Below are 12,215 nucleotides of genomic sequence, written 5' to 3' on the forward strand. Positions count from 1 at the left end.
CTTTTCTAAAGTGGAACCTTGATCCGGAGCCTAATTCTATTTTGATTATTTTTTTTTATATGCTCATCACCTCAAGGATTCACCTCCTATCCCAAACAACACATACAGAATAATGTTTCAATTATATTTTAAGAAAAGACCTAGGGGTTAAAATTATTCCTTTTAGCATGATTAACTGGGATTTTCCATGGAAACTTTTTTTTTTTTTTTAAACTTACACAAAAGCTCTTCTGAGTCAGCATGTTTAGAAAAGTCACCACTACCTCTTAAAATCATTTAAAAAGGTTCTCTGGAAGCTCTGGCTGGCTAAAGACAAAGCCACTTTCCACCCTCGAGTGAGGAGGGGGGACCATCATCTGCAAGGACACACACATAAATGACGGTAGGAGAAGACCTCCCAGACTGGCGCTCGGACTCACGCACGCTTCTCCACCTGCTGCCTCTGCTCATACTTGGCTCAGGTTTGAAACCTCCGCTGTACTTAACCCGATTCCTCCTCTTCCAGGTGGTCTCTAGCCTTCAACTGCTTCTGGTTCCTGAACAAACAATCTGAAATATCTAAACAAGCCTGGTGTGTTCTCGTGAATCCTAAGTGTTTACTGAACACTTCTGTATGCTCTGGTGTTACACCCAGAAACCTGGAGAAGAGATAACGGTACAGGCCAAATATAAGGCATAGGCTTTTCCATAGAGAATTTTTTTGTTTTTTGTTTTTTTTTTTTTTTTTTTTGGAGGGGGGTTGTTTTGAATATCTATCTATCTATCTATCTATCTATCTATCTATCTATCTATCTATCTATCTATCTATCTATCTATCATGTATAAACTGTTCTGTCTTGGGTAGCACTTAATTTTTGCGCAGTGTGGTGCTGACTACATATGCTAGTTTTATCTCCTTAACTGAAAAGCGTTCTCTTACTTTTCTATAGAGGCCTGGGGAGACGGTTCAGAGGTTAGGAGCATTGGCTGCTTCCAGAGGCCCTGAGTTCAACTCCCAGCAACCACGTGGCGGCTCACAGCCATCTATAGGGAGATCTGCTGCCCTCTTCTGGTGCACAGGCACACATGCAGACAGAACAGAATTATTTTAAAACTACTAGGACTGTGAGGGAGACTTCACACAGGGCTTGAGCTAGGCCTCGGAAAATGGTTTTGGAGTGCAGAGAAGAGAGGCTTTAAGATCTAGGAAGAACAATGGTGGTGAAGGCACAGTGGGAATGCGGCAGGAAGAAAAGGACTGCTGTGACTTGTACGCAGTTAATGCTGCGCCCCTAGGCCTTGGTGGTAAGGGACCTGTAGGAGCTAGAACCCAATGGGAAGTTTTAGGTCACTAGAAGCGTTGCCTTGAAGGAAACTGTGGGCCTTGGGGAACTCCTTTGTTCTTCCACACGTTCCACTATAACGTGATGCTTCACTGAAGGTCCCAAAGCACAGTGACTACTTGCTGTGGTGTAGCTGAGGATGGGCTTCAACTGCAGCTTTTCTTGCCTCTACTTCCCAAATGCTAAGATTATAGGCAGGTACCATCATACCCTTTTTCCATTTACAAGTTGATTTTTCTCAAGTATTGTTCAGTGATAGGATACTGGTTGATTCATCGAAGGGCCAGAACTGAAAGAACTGGGAGAAAACCAGTGGAGAACAGACAGAAGATGCTTCAGGAGACATGCACATCACTGACATGAAGATCTGAACTAGAGCCAGTGCAGTATGTTCAACAGGGGCTGGGATATACTTGGCATACCTATACTATGTCTTAGGAGACAGACCCACTGGTATTAGTCCGAGTACTCCAAAACTGAATGAAAAGTAGAGAACATTTTCTTTGCCAAGCACAGTGGTATACACTTCTAATCCCAGTTTCTAGGAAGTAAATGAAAGACAACCTCAAATTCAACGTGACCCTGAGCTAGTGAGCTCCAGCCTCAAAAGGTGCAGATGGCTGGCTGACTCAGCAGCCCCCCATGCTGCTCTTCAAGGAGACCCCAGGTTAGCTCCCAGCACCCACAGAAGGCAGCTCACACCAGTAACTCCAGCTGCAGCAGATCTGACTCCCTCTCTGGCCTCCATAGGCATCTCACTCACATGCACTCCCCCTCTCGTAATATTTTTATAAAATAAGCATAGCAGGGCATGGTGGTGCATATCTTTAACTCCAGCATTCAGGAGACAGAGGCAGGTGGATTCCTGTGAGTTCCGGGCCAGCCTGATCTACATATTGAGTTCCAGGCCTGCCAGGAGCTATACAAGAAGACCCTGTCTTTAAAAAAAAAAAAAAAAAGAAAATCAATGATAATGTCCATGCTCATATCCTTTTTCAGAGATTACAAATCACAAATCTATAGCTCCAGGAAAAGCGACTAGCCCACACAGCAGGAGAGTGGATATTCAATAAGCACTGAATTAACAAGGAGGAGGAAATGTAAAATTACAAGTCTTTTTCAAGGTTCTGTTTCCTTTTCCATGTGTAAGGTAACATGTTTGTAAGTAGTAATAATGAAAGTTATAAATTAACTAGTTTATTAATTGATGTAATGACCATCACTAAATGCACTACTGATTAAATATTGAGCTAAGTCTGCTTGGCAAAGGTTAAACCGGAAGCTCTTACACCATCAAAGGATTAAAGGAAAAAGCTCATTCTGCTTTGCACATCTGTCTAGCTGCAAACTGTACAGAAGAAGGATTGCAGGGCTGGAATTAAGTGCTAAGACTGTGCCCTGAGTACAGCGCAGACAGTATCTGCAACTGGGAAGAGGCTCCAGGTCACACGGCTGGTTTAGGAAAGTCCCAGTGGCTAAACATCTTATCTGTTTTTGGAAATGTGCCCTCAACAGTGTCTGGGTTCACAAGGGAAGTTGGTTTCTGAACTGATAATCTGCCTGCTGGAGGAAAACGGAGCCCAGTGGAAGAGAAGCAGCCAGGCCAAGGCAGCTTTTCTGCCTTCTTTTGTTCACCTCCTCCACTGTGGATGAGGTCAATAGTGTCTTCTGTCTGTAGCTCTTCCAAAGTCTGAATAAACAGAAGGCAAGGAGAGACTAGAATGATAAAGCGAGGACAAAAATCTATCCTCACAAGTGTGCTATTAAAAAGAGACTGGAGAGGTGCAGTAGGAATGCGGAGCTGCTGGTGCTACTTCTTGGCTAAACGCAGATGACAAAAGTGGTCCTGACAGGAGAAGGGCAGTGCAGATCCCAGGACATCTGGGCCCTGGTTGATCTTCACTGTTCAGTGAGAGCAAAGCGTGTGACTTTGGGGGCAGCAAATACCTGCAATGATGACCGAGTCCGTTCGAGCTGGGCCAAATTTCAGGGTCATCTCATGCTTGTGTTTATGAACTGCCAGGTGGTCCTCGTTTGTAAATCTCTGAAACGAAACAGAAATGGAGATATGAAAAAGGAAGGGGGGGGGAACCTCCTCCGTTCAGTGCTCTTTTAAAATGGCCTACCAAACAGAAACATGTTACAGTGATGCTGGTCCCTGGAAAGAGGGAAAGAGAAAAGAATAGAAAGAGGAAAAATGATGGAAAGGCTAGAAGAGATGAAAAAGACTGCACTGTAGGGAAGCAAGGAGAGCGATCACGTCACCAGGTGCAAACGACTGTAGACAGATTGCTGCTGAGGTAGGGTCTAGGCATGAAAAGAACATTAAGGTTAACTTGTAGTGAACAGGGGTAAACAATGTTTAATAACAGTAAGGAGAGAAGGGAAAGGCTGGCGCTCAGTGGTCATCACAAAACTAGGAAATTTCAGAGCGAAGCTCTCTGCGGTGGGGCTGAGAACTGGAGTATTTTATGAGAGGGCTAACAGGGAGATAAATTATGCAGGATTAGGAGACCCATTTAGCTTCCTGGCCCCTGCAGTGCGGCAGCAGGCGCCTTTGCGGCTATTTGGCTCACAGTTTTAACGAGCCAGGATGGAAGTAGAGATGACAGAGGCCCAGTGGCCAGCAGTAACAGCCCACACTAGCCCCATTGGCCAAATGCTGTCTCCCTTCATCAGGCAGCCTGCCTGGGCTCCAGCAGCCATAAAGGAGCCAGCGCAATGCTGGCTGTGTAATGACAAAATAAAAGCGCAAGCAAGAAAGAAAAAAAAAAATGAAGAGTAGAGAGAAGCCTGCAGGTAGGATGAGAGAAAAAGAAATATACATCGATTTTGTATAGAGGTTTAAGTGAAAGAACAATGAAGAGGTTAGGCAAGGTCCGGGCAATGATGTACGCTGCTGCTGCTCTTTTAAAAGAGGAGGCGAAAGCAACACACGAAAAGCAGGAACTCCAAGCCCCTTTGAGGTCACTGGCCCTGTCCTTCTTTCCTTAGAACATCCCCTACCACAGAAAAGGCCTGAAGGCCGCAGAAAGGCTCTGAAACATGTTCTTGTTGTCTTGTTTGTAAAAAGTGACTGCTTAGTTTCTTGTTTTTACTTTGTTCATTAGATACATAATATGCCTCTAAAAATACTTTTTTTTAATACTTACCACCAAACACCACAGCTGTATCACCTGTTCCACAGCCCTTTACAAAATAAATAAAATAAATACACAGGAACTGATCCCATCCTAGCGCCCTTACGGTCAGGTAACAGCATCAAACCAGTCTTGTCTCCCAGATTTTACCCATATTTTAAAACTTTTTAAATTGTAGTTTATGTGTCTGGGTGTTATGTTTACATATAGGTCTGTGTACCATGTGCATGCCTGGTCACAAGAGGGCACAGAGTGTTAGATCCTCTGGAAGTGTAGTTGCGAGCTGCCATGGGGTACTGGGAATTGAACTCGGGTCCTCTGGAAGAACAGGCAGTGTTCTTAACCTCTGAGCCTACCTCTTCACCCAATTCATGACAGAGGCCAGCATTAACAACTAAGATCCTTCCAGGTAAGGCATGTAGGTCTGCAGAACATGGTTCGAGTAGAAACTCTGTGCAGAGCTTTTTCAGTTGCAGATCTGCCCCTAAGGGGTGGGGCAGGAAAGAAATAGTCTGTTTACTGGGTTACCTAAGTCACTGTGCAGGATCTCGGTCTGGCCTATATTTGAAAAAGGAAATCAACTGAACCTAGTTGGCAAAGGAGAAAACAACTTTCTTTTATGGTGGATATGAAGAAAACTAGATTAAATAGGCTTGTAGATACCAGTAATGCTATAGTATGGTAATCATTTTAAAAAGCATTTTCATAAACTGGATATGGTAGCAAATACCTCTGATCACAATAGAGGCAATAGAGGCACACATATCTCTGTGAGCTGAAAGCTAGTCTGGTCTATATGCAAGTTCCAGGCTAGCCAGGGACACATAGTCTTAAAAAAGAAATATTTTTAGGAGCACTTAAAATTTTATGGAGGCTTCTTGAAAAAAAAAAAAATTGCACAGTGTTCCAGAACCAGGATAAATAACTTTTAACCAAGAAGGCCTCTTCCATTATCAGAAACCTAGTTTGCTCAAAAATGGGCTGAGAAGTCAGGTATAGTTACATATGCTTTGGTTCCAGCCCTAGGATCTAAGGCAGGCAGATCTTTGTGAATTGGAGGCTAGCCTGATCTACATGGCAAAGTTAGTCTAGGCTACTAGGGCTATCTAGAGAAATCCTCCTCCCCACTACTCCAAAAAAGTTGAGAGACAGATTTTAAATTTCTATCAGATTTTTCTCTGGGTCAAGGCTTTTCATTTTCTCTCATTCAGTCCTGCTTCCCTGTCCCTGTGTGCAGGTGCGCCTGCGCCCGTGTGCCCGTGCTGGGCTGGAATGAAACTTGGAGCCGTGCCTAAGCTAGGAAGAGCACTTTACAGTGATGCCCAGCCCTCTATGTGCTTTAGTCTATGGATTTAAAAACAGTACTCTGAGCCCAGGGTGGTGATGTTTGCCTTTAGTACCAGCACTTCAGAGACACAGGCAGATGGATCGTTATGAGTTCAAGGCCAGCTAGGGGAGGCACCATGTTGAAAAGCTCAAAAACGGACAAAGCATTCTGTTTCTAGTTTGGACAGGAAGTGTCCCCCTACAGGCTCGTGCGTGCATTACAGGGAAAGGCTCTGCCTTAAACCAGAGAATTAATTAACACACTGATGGGTGCATACCCTGATGGCATTTCTGGGAGGTGAGGAGACTTTCAGCAGTAAGGCCTTGCTGAAGAAAGGAGCTGCACCACTGGGCTGTATGTCATCACAGACCTCTCTGTCTCCCAAATACAGCTGAGGGGAGCAGCGCTGCCTTCTCTGCTAAGATGCTCCTTCTCACTACAGCCCCACAGTGATGGGATCAGCTGACCAAGCACTGAGACTACAAGCCAAACAGATGTGCTGCTCTTCTTAACACTTGGATACTGAAGGAGGTTTGTGGCCTTCACCAAACTTCTCAGAGTTAAAAAAAAAAAAAAAAAAAAAGCAAAACCCTGCAACAAAATATAGTACCCATCAGGAAGAGGAATCCCTGGGGCTAATTTTAAGCAGGGAACCAGCCCGGCCTTGACTCATCACTTGCTGGTGCTGTTTCTGACATAGTTCTTGTCAACTGAGGTAGGAGAAGTAGCTTTGACGAAAGCTTCTTGAAAGGGAGTGTCAACCTGGCTATTTTGTTTATTTTGAGACAGGTTCTCACAGTATGCTTTTGGTTGGCCTGAATTTGCTCTGTAGACCAGGCTGGCGTCTCTCTCACAGAGATCTGTCTGCCTCTTACTCCTGCGTGCTGGGAAGAAGGGTGCACAGCAACATCTGGCTTCTGGCTGTGGTGTTTGCTTGCTTACTATTTGTTTGTTTGTTTGTTTGTTTCAGACAGGGTCTTTCTACAAAGCCCTGGCTGTCCTGGAACTCATTATTTGGCCAGACTGGCCTCAAATTCAGAGATCCAGCTGCCCCTGTCTCTCCAGTGCTGACATTAAAGGTAGGAAGCAGAGAACAGATCTGTATGAAGCCAGCCTGGTCTAGTTATCGATTTCCAGGCCAGGCAGGGCAGCACAGTGAGCCCCTGTGTCCATCATCATCACCATCATCCTTTTATTTTCTCTCATTTTTAGTTAATTAATTTTTATGCATATAGGTGTTTTGCCTGCTTGTACATCTGTGTATCATATGCATGGGTGATGCCTGCAGAGGTCAGAGAATGGCATTATGTGCTCTAGGACTGAAATTACAGATGGAACTGGATCTGAACCTCACAAGAGCAGCCTGTGCTCTGAGCCACTGAGCCTTCTCTCCAAGCCTCCTTCCTTTCATTTCCTACAATTTACTTCAGGCCAGAGGGTACAGCTTTGTGGTAGAGCGTCTGCCTAGCATGCATGAGACCCTGGGTTTTCTCCACCACTGAAAAACATCAAGATCAGTCTGGCAACCAAAGCCCCTGCCCCACGGACTCAGCTCTCAGCTTCATGCTCAGGAAACCATTTTTCTGAAAGGAATTTCTCAAGTAGTAAAGATTATTAATAAATAGCAATATATTGGGGCTTACTAAAATGCTGATTATTCTACCAAATTTAAAATGAGTTGAGGGACTCTCCAAAAGATTTTCTTTTAAAATTATCTAAACATCTACTCCCTACTCCTACTGTCCATAGTCTTAGTAGGCTTCCTTTAATTCTTTGATTAAGATTTCAGTAGAGAGCACTCAGGGAAAAATCTGACTGCAGGATAATTATTTTCAATAAATACACACATACTCTCTCCTAGGAAGAAAGCGACGGCATTTGAAGAATGGGTCATGTTAGGTCAGGAAGGCAATTTATTGTCTTAGTGTACAACCTGGATGAAAGCTTAGAGGAGTCTTAACTGCTTAAGTACATGAATGAGAATAGTTTCTCGGCTAAAAACGGGGGGGCGGGGAGTTATATGCTAATTTTCGCCCCCTCCAGAAACCAAGATCCTTTAGGTCTGACCTATAGTACAAAATGTTGTGCATGGCTACAGTGCACTTGCACTGTGACTTAATTTTTTTTTTTTAAATGAAAAGGTCTCACTGTGTAACCCAGGCAGGCTTAAATTTCCAAGCCTTTTGCCTCGTCAGCAACCTGCGTGCTGGGAGCACAGGTATATGCTCTCACACCTGGATTTACAATGCGGCTAATCTGAACCAAATGTACTCAGTGCACAGCACTACAGAAGCATTCCATAGCCCAGTATTTTTTATACTGATTACATGTTTAAGGTACGGGGTTGTGGGTGACCCCACATAGGTACTGGGTCCTCTGCAAGAGCAGCATGCACTCTCAACACTGAGCAACCTCTAGAGCTCCCTAATTACATGCTGAAATGATACTCTCTTTTTAAAAATTTATTTATTTATTATTTATGCAGCATTCCGCCCTCATGTACACCTGCAGACCAGCAGAGGGCACCAGATCTCACTATGAATGGCCGTGAGCCACCATGGGAGTGCTGGGAATTGAACTCAGGACCTCTGGAAAAGCAGCCAGTGCTCTTAACCTCTGAGCCATCTCTCCAGGCCCCTCTTGGAGGCCAGAGGGCATTGGATCCTCTAGAATGGGAGTTACACATGCTTATAACTGGCTGTGAGCCACCGTGTGGACGGTAGGAACCGAATCCAGGTACCCTAGAAGAGCACAGCGCTCTTAACCTCGGAGCCATCTCATCCAGCCCCTGAAATGATACTCTTTTGTATATAATGAGTTGAAAGCTACATTAAAATTAATTTTACTTGTTTATTTTACTTTTAACATTGCCATTAGGAGACTTAAAATTACATGTATGAGTCACTTTGGTGGGTTTTTTGTTGTTGTTTTAAATGTTTTGAGACAGGGTTTCTCTGTGTAGCCCTGGCTGTCCTGGGACTCACTATGTAGACCATGGCCTTGAACTCAGAGATTCGCCTGCAAGTGTTGGGATTGAAGGTGTGTGCCACCACTACCAACTGGCTTTCCTAGGTGCAGTGTGTACACCTGTGTGTGGGCATGATGTGGGCATGGGAGTGAAGGTGCGGGAAGAGGCCAGAAGCTTTGGGGCCTCCCAGAAGCTGGAGTTATTGGTGGCTGCAAGCTGGCTGAAGTGGCACCTGGGAATTGAACTAGGGACCTCCCCAAGAGCAGCACATGCTCTTCACTGTGGAGCCATCATCAGTTTGTTGTGTTATCTGGGGCAGTTGTGATTTAGATAATTTGCACAAAGACACCATGGCAAGATGGCATGCTCCTGTAGTCCCGGCTAGCAGAGAGGCTGAAGTAGGAGGGCCGCGTGAGACCAGGGTTTGATGCTAGCCCAGGCAGCACAGTGAAAACCCTTGCATGCACTAGACCTTAGGCTCAATCTCCAGCACTGCAAAACCAACCAACCAAGCATGGAAATTTTAATCACGTGCCCATCTCCACTTTCCTTTTAAACCCTCTCTCTGTAAATGCAGCTGGCATGTGACAGTGCTTCTTTACCAGTAGCCACTACCTACACTTCCCTAGAAAAAACCTTCAGTCATTTTTGGAGACATTTTTTGTTTGTGGGTTGCAAGTAGCTCTATAGGGAAGAGGCCTGGGATGTTGATAAATATTGTTTACTTGTGGACAGTCAATAAAAATAATTATCTAACTTCAAATGTCTTTTGTGTCTCTGTTAAGAAATTCTAGTGAAGAGTTGTCTCTCAGTGGTTAAGAGCACTTGTTCTTGCAAAGGACCTGGGCTTGACTCCCAGCACCCACATGGAAGCTCACCACCTCCTCAGGCACAAGGCATGCATGCATTACACAGATATACATGAGGCAAAACACTCGGAGACACAAACAATAAAATAAATTAAAAAAGAAAGTCTACTACAGAGTAATAAAGAGAGGAAGAAGAAAAGAAAGCCATTTTCTATTTTGTCTTGCCAACATGTTTTTAGACCTGAAACTTAGAAGGAAAAAAACTACATGGAAATACCTCCCAAATTAATTTTGTAATCTGCAAACACTTAAGGTAGGAAACTGGGAAGATGCAGACAGAATTAGGAAATTAGAAAACAGGTTGAGAGACCAGGGTGATGGCGCATGCCTGTGATCCTAGCACTTGGAGTGGCAGCAGCAGGCGGATCACTGTGAGTTCAAGGTCAGCCTGGTTTACAAAGGGAGTCCAGGACAGCCAGGGCTATACAGAGAAACCCTGTCTCGAAACAAACAGACAAAACAAAACGAACAAACAAAAACCGTTTGAACAGTGATCAGGAAGACAGATTAAATGGGATTCTCAGTCATGACCCTGTTAGCATCAGGGATTACACAGAAGTTAGTCAAAACAATTTTGGGTTTTATTGATTTTTTCCCCTCTCTAATGGAAAGAAAAAAAAAACAGCAAAAGAAAGTTTTCGGGTGTTTTTGTTTTGTTTTTCTGTCAGCTTAAGCGATGCTGAGGAGGCAGGGGCTGCTCTTGCAGGGACCCAGGTTCAGTCCCCAGCGCCCACGCGTTGGGTCACAGCCGCCTGTAACCAACCGCTCACCTCGGCGGCACTGGGCTCCACTGCTCACCTCGGCGGCACTGGGCATGCGCAAAGTGCACAGACACACATGTCATCCAAATATTCATGCACATAAAATACGCACATTTAATTTTTAAAAAGACTACCCTTAAAAAGCAGGCACAAAATGCAAGCTCAAAACACTACCACGGGGCAACCTTAAACCTGGTAGTGTGTGTGACACACATGGAAATTCAATTCTTCCTCCCCCCTTTCTCTTTTCTTTTTTTGAAATAAGGACTATGTAGCTCTGGCTGATTTTGAACTCATAACCTTTTTGCTATAGCCTTCCAAATCCTGGAACTGTGTGTGATCACACCTGGTTGTTTCTTTCTCTTTCACTCCCCCCCCCCCCTTTTGTTTCATTCTTTAGATCAGGCTGGCCTTGAACTATGTAGCCAAGGCTGGTCTTGAGCTAGCAGCAATCTTCCTGCCTCAGCTTCCGAAGTGCTGGGACTACAAGCTTCACCTCCGAACAGCTTTGGTTGCTTTTTGTTCCTTGTTTGAGATAGGATCTCTCAACATAGCCCTGGCTGCCCTGGAACTTGTTCTGTAGACCAGGCTGGCCTTGAACCTATAGAGATCTGACTCTGCCTCCCAACAGCTCTGGCTGCTGTTCTGTTCTACCCCCAGACCCCACCCCGAGGAAGGATTTCTCTGTGCTGTGTAGCACCGGCTGTCCTGGAACTGGCTCTGTAGACCAGGACAGCCTCAGAACTCAGAGATATCCACCTGCCTCTGCCTCCCCTGGGATTAAAGGAGTGCTACACCACCAGCTTTTCTTAAAAAAACTTTTTTTTTTTTTTTTTTTTTACTGTGTGTGTACATACATGAGCACATGTTTAGAAAAGAGCACTAGATTTCTTTTTCTTTTTTTCCTCCCAAGACAGGGCTTCTCTGTGTAGCTCTGGCTGTCCTGGAACTCAAACTCAGAGATCCACTTGTCTCTGCCTCTAGAGTGCTGGGATTAAAGGTGTGGGCTACCGTGGTCAGGCCAAGTTTACTGGGTTTTGTTGTCTTATGTGTAGTCCTGGCTGGAACTTGCCATACAGACAGGACAGCTTTGAGTTTGCAATGGCCCCCTGCCCCTGCCCTCTGCCTGCTAGATTACAAGTGTGCATCGCACGCCTGCCCTGACTTTAGCTTCTTTTAAGCTCAGGCGTAACATACTGAAAATGCACGAGCCTGTTGTGTTGAGCGCAAATGGACGCGTACTGTTGACACGAGCACAGCATGTCAAGAGCCCCGGGGACGCAGACCCATGGGAGTGCCAGAACCTCCCTTCCCCTGGTCTGAGGACAAATGTGGACACTACATTCACAAAGTATCAGCCACAGCTTTCTCTTGGCAGACTACCACCTGAGATGACTGTGGCAATTAGCTAACCCACGGCCAGCTCCTGAGTGCTGCGTCTCCACCAGAGCACACAGCCCAGCCCTTCTGAACGCATGCCTGCTGCTCCTTCATTCCTCCTGGCTCAGTCGGTCAGCTCCGCAGTTGCGCGGGTCTGGACAGTGTTAAAGCTACTGTTTGTTATCACTGTGAGGGACCTGTGCACCAGCGTGTGCGTGCAGGTCCACACGAGGTGGGTTCTCCTTCCACCAATCCTTGGAACGGGTTTCAGGCAGCCAGGCTTTTGCAGTAAGAACCTTTAACCACGGAGCCATTTCTCAGGTCTGAAAAGGTGGATATTTTAAGGGTTGTCTCAAATATAAAAATTCCCTTGTGCTCATCTTTCCTTCCTTCCTTTTTTTTGTGAGACAGGGTTTCACTCTGTAGCTCTGGCTGTCCTAGAAGTCTC

General features: G+C 45.2%; 1 protein-coding gene across 4 annotated transcripts in view; it reads right to left on the bottom strand.

Moving 5' to 3' along the window:
- LOC129685003 (cyclic AMP-dependent transcription factor ATF-7) overlaps positions 1–12,215 on the bottom strand; it is a 78,965-nt gene that overhangs the window by 22,241 nt on the left and 44,509 nt on the right. For 3 of the 4 annotated variants that reach the window (XM_055618312.1, XM_055618309.1, XM_055618310.1), the window contains one exon: positions 3,270–3,366. The exons of the other annotated variant lie outside the window; for it this stretch is intronic. In XM_055618312.1, the coding sequence (XP_055474287.1) occupies positions 3,270–3,318 (49 nt within the window). In that variant the 5' untranslated portion in view covers positions 3,319–3,366. The remainder of the gene's footprint in view (positions 1–3,269; positions 3,367–12,215) is intronic. 4 annotated transcript variants of the gene reach the window in all.

Source organism: Psammomys obesus, unplaced genomic scaffold (assembly GCF_907164565.1).
Source record: "Psammomys obesus unplaced genomic scaffold, mPsaObe1.curated_primary_1811, whole genome shotgun sequence".
NCBI lineage: Eukaryota > Metazoa > Chordata > Mammalia > Rodentia > Muridae > Psammomys > Psammomys obesus.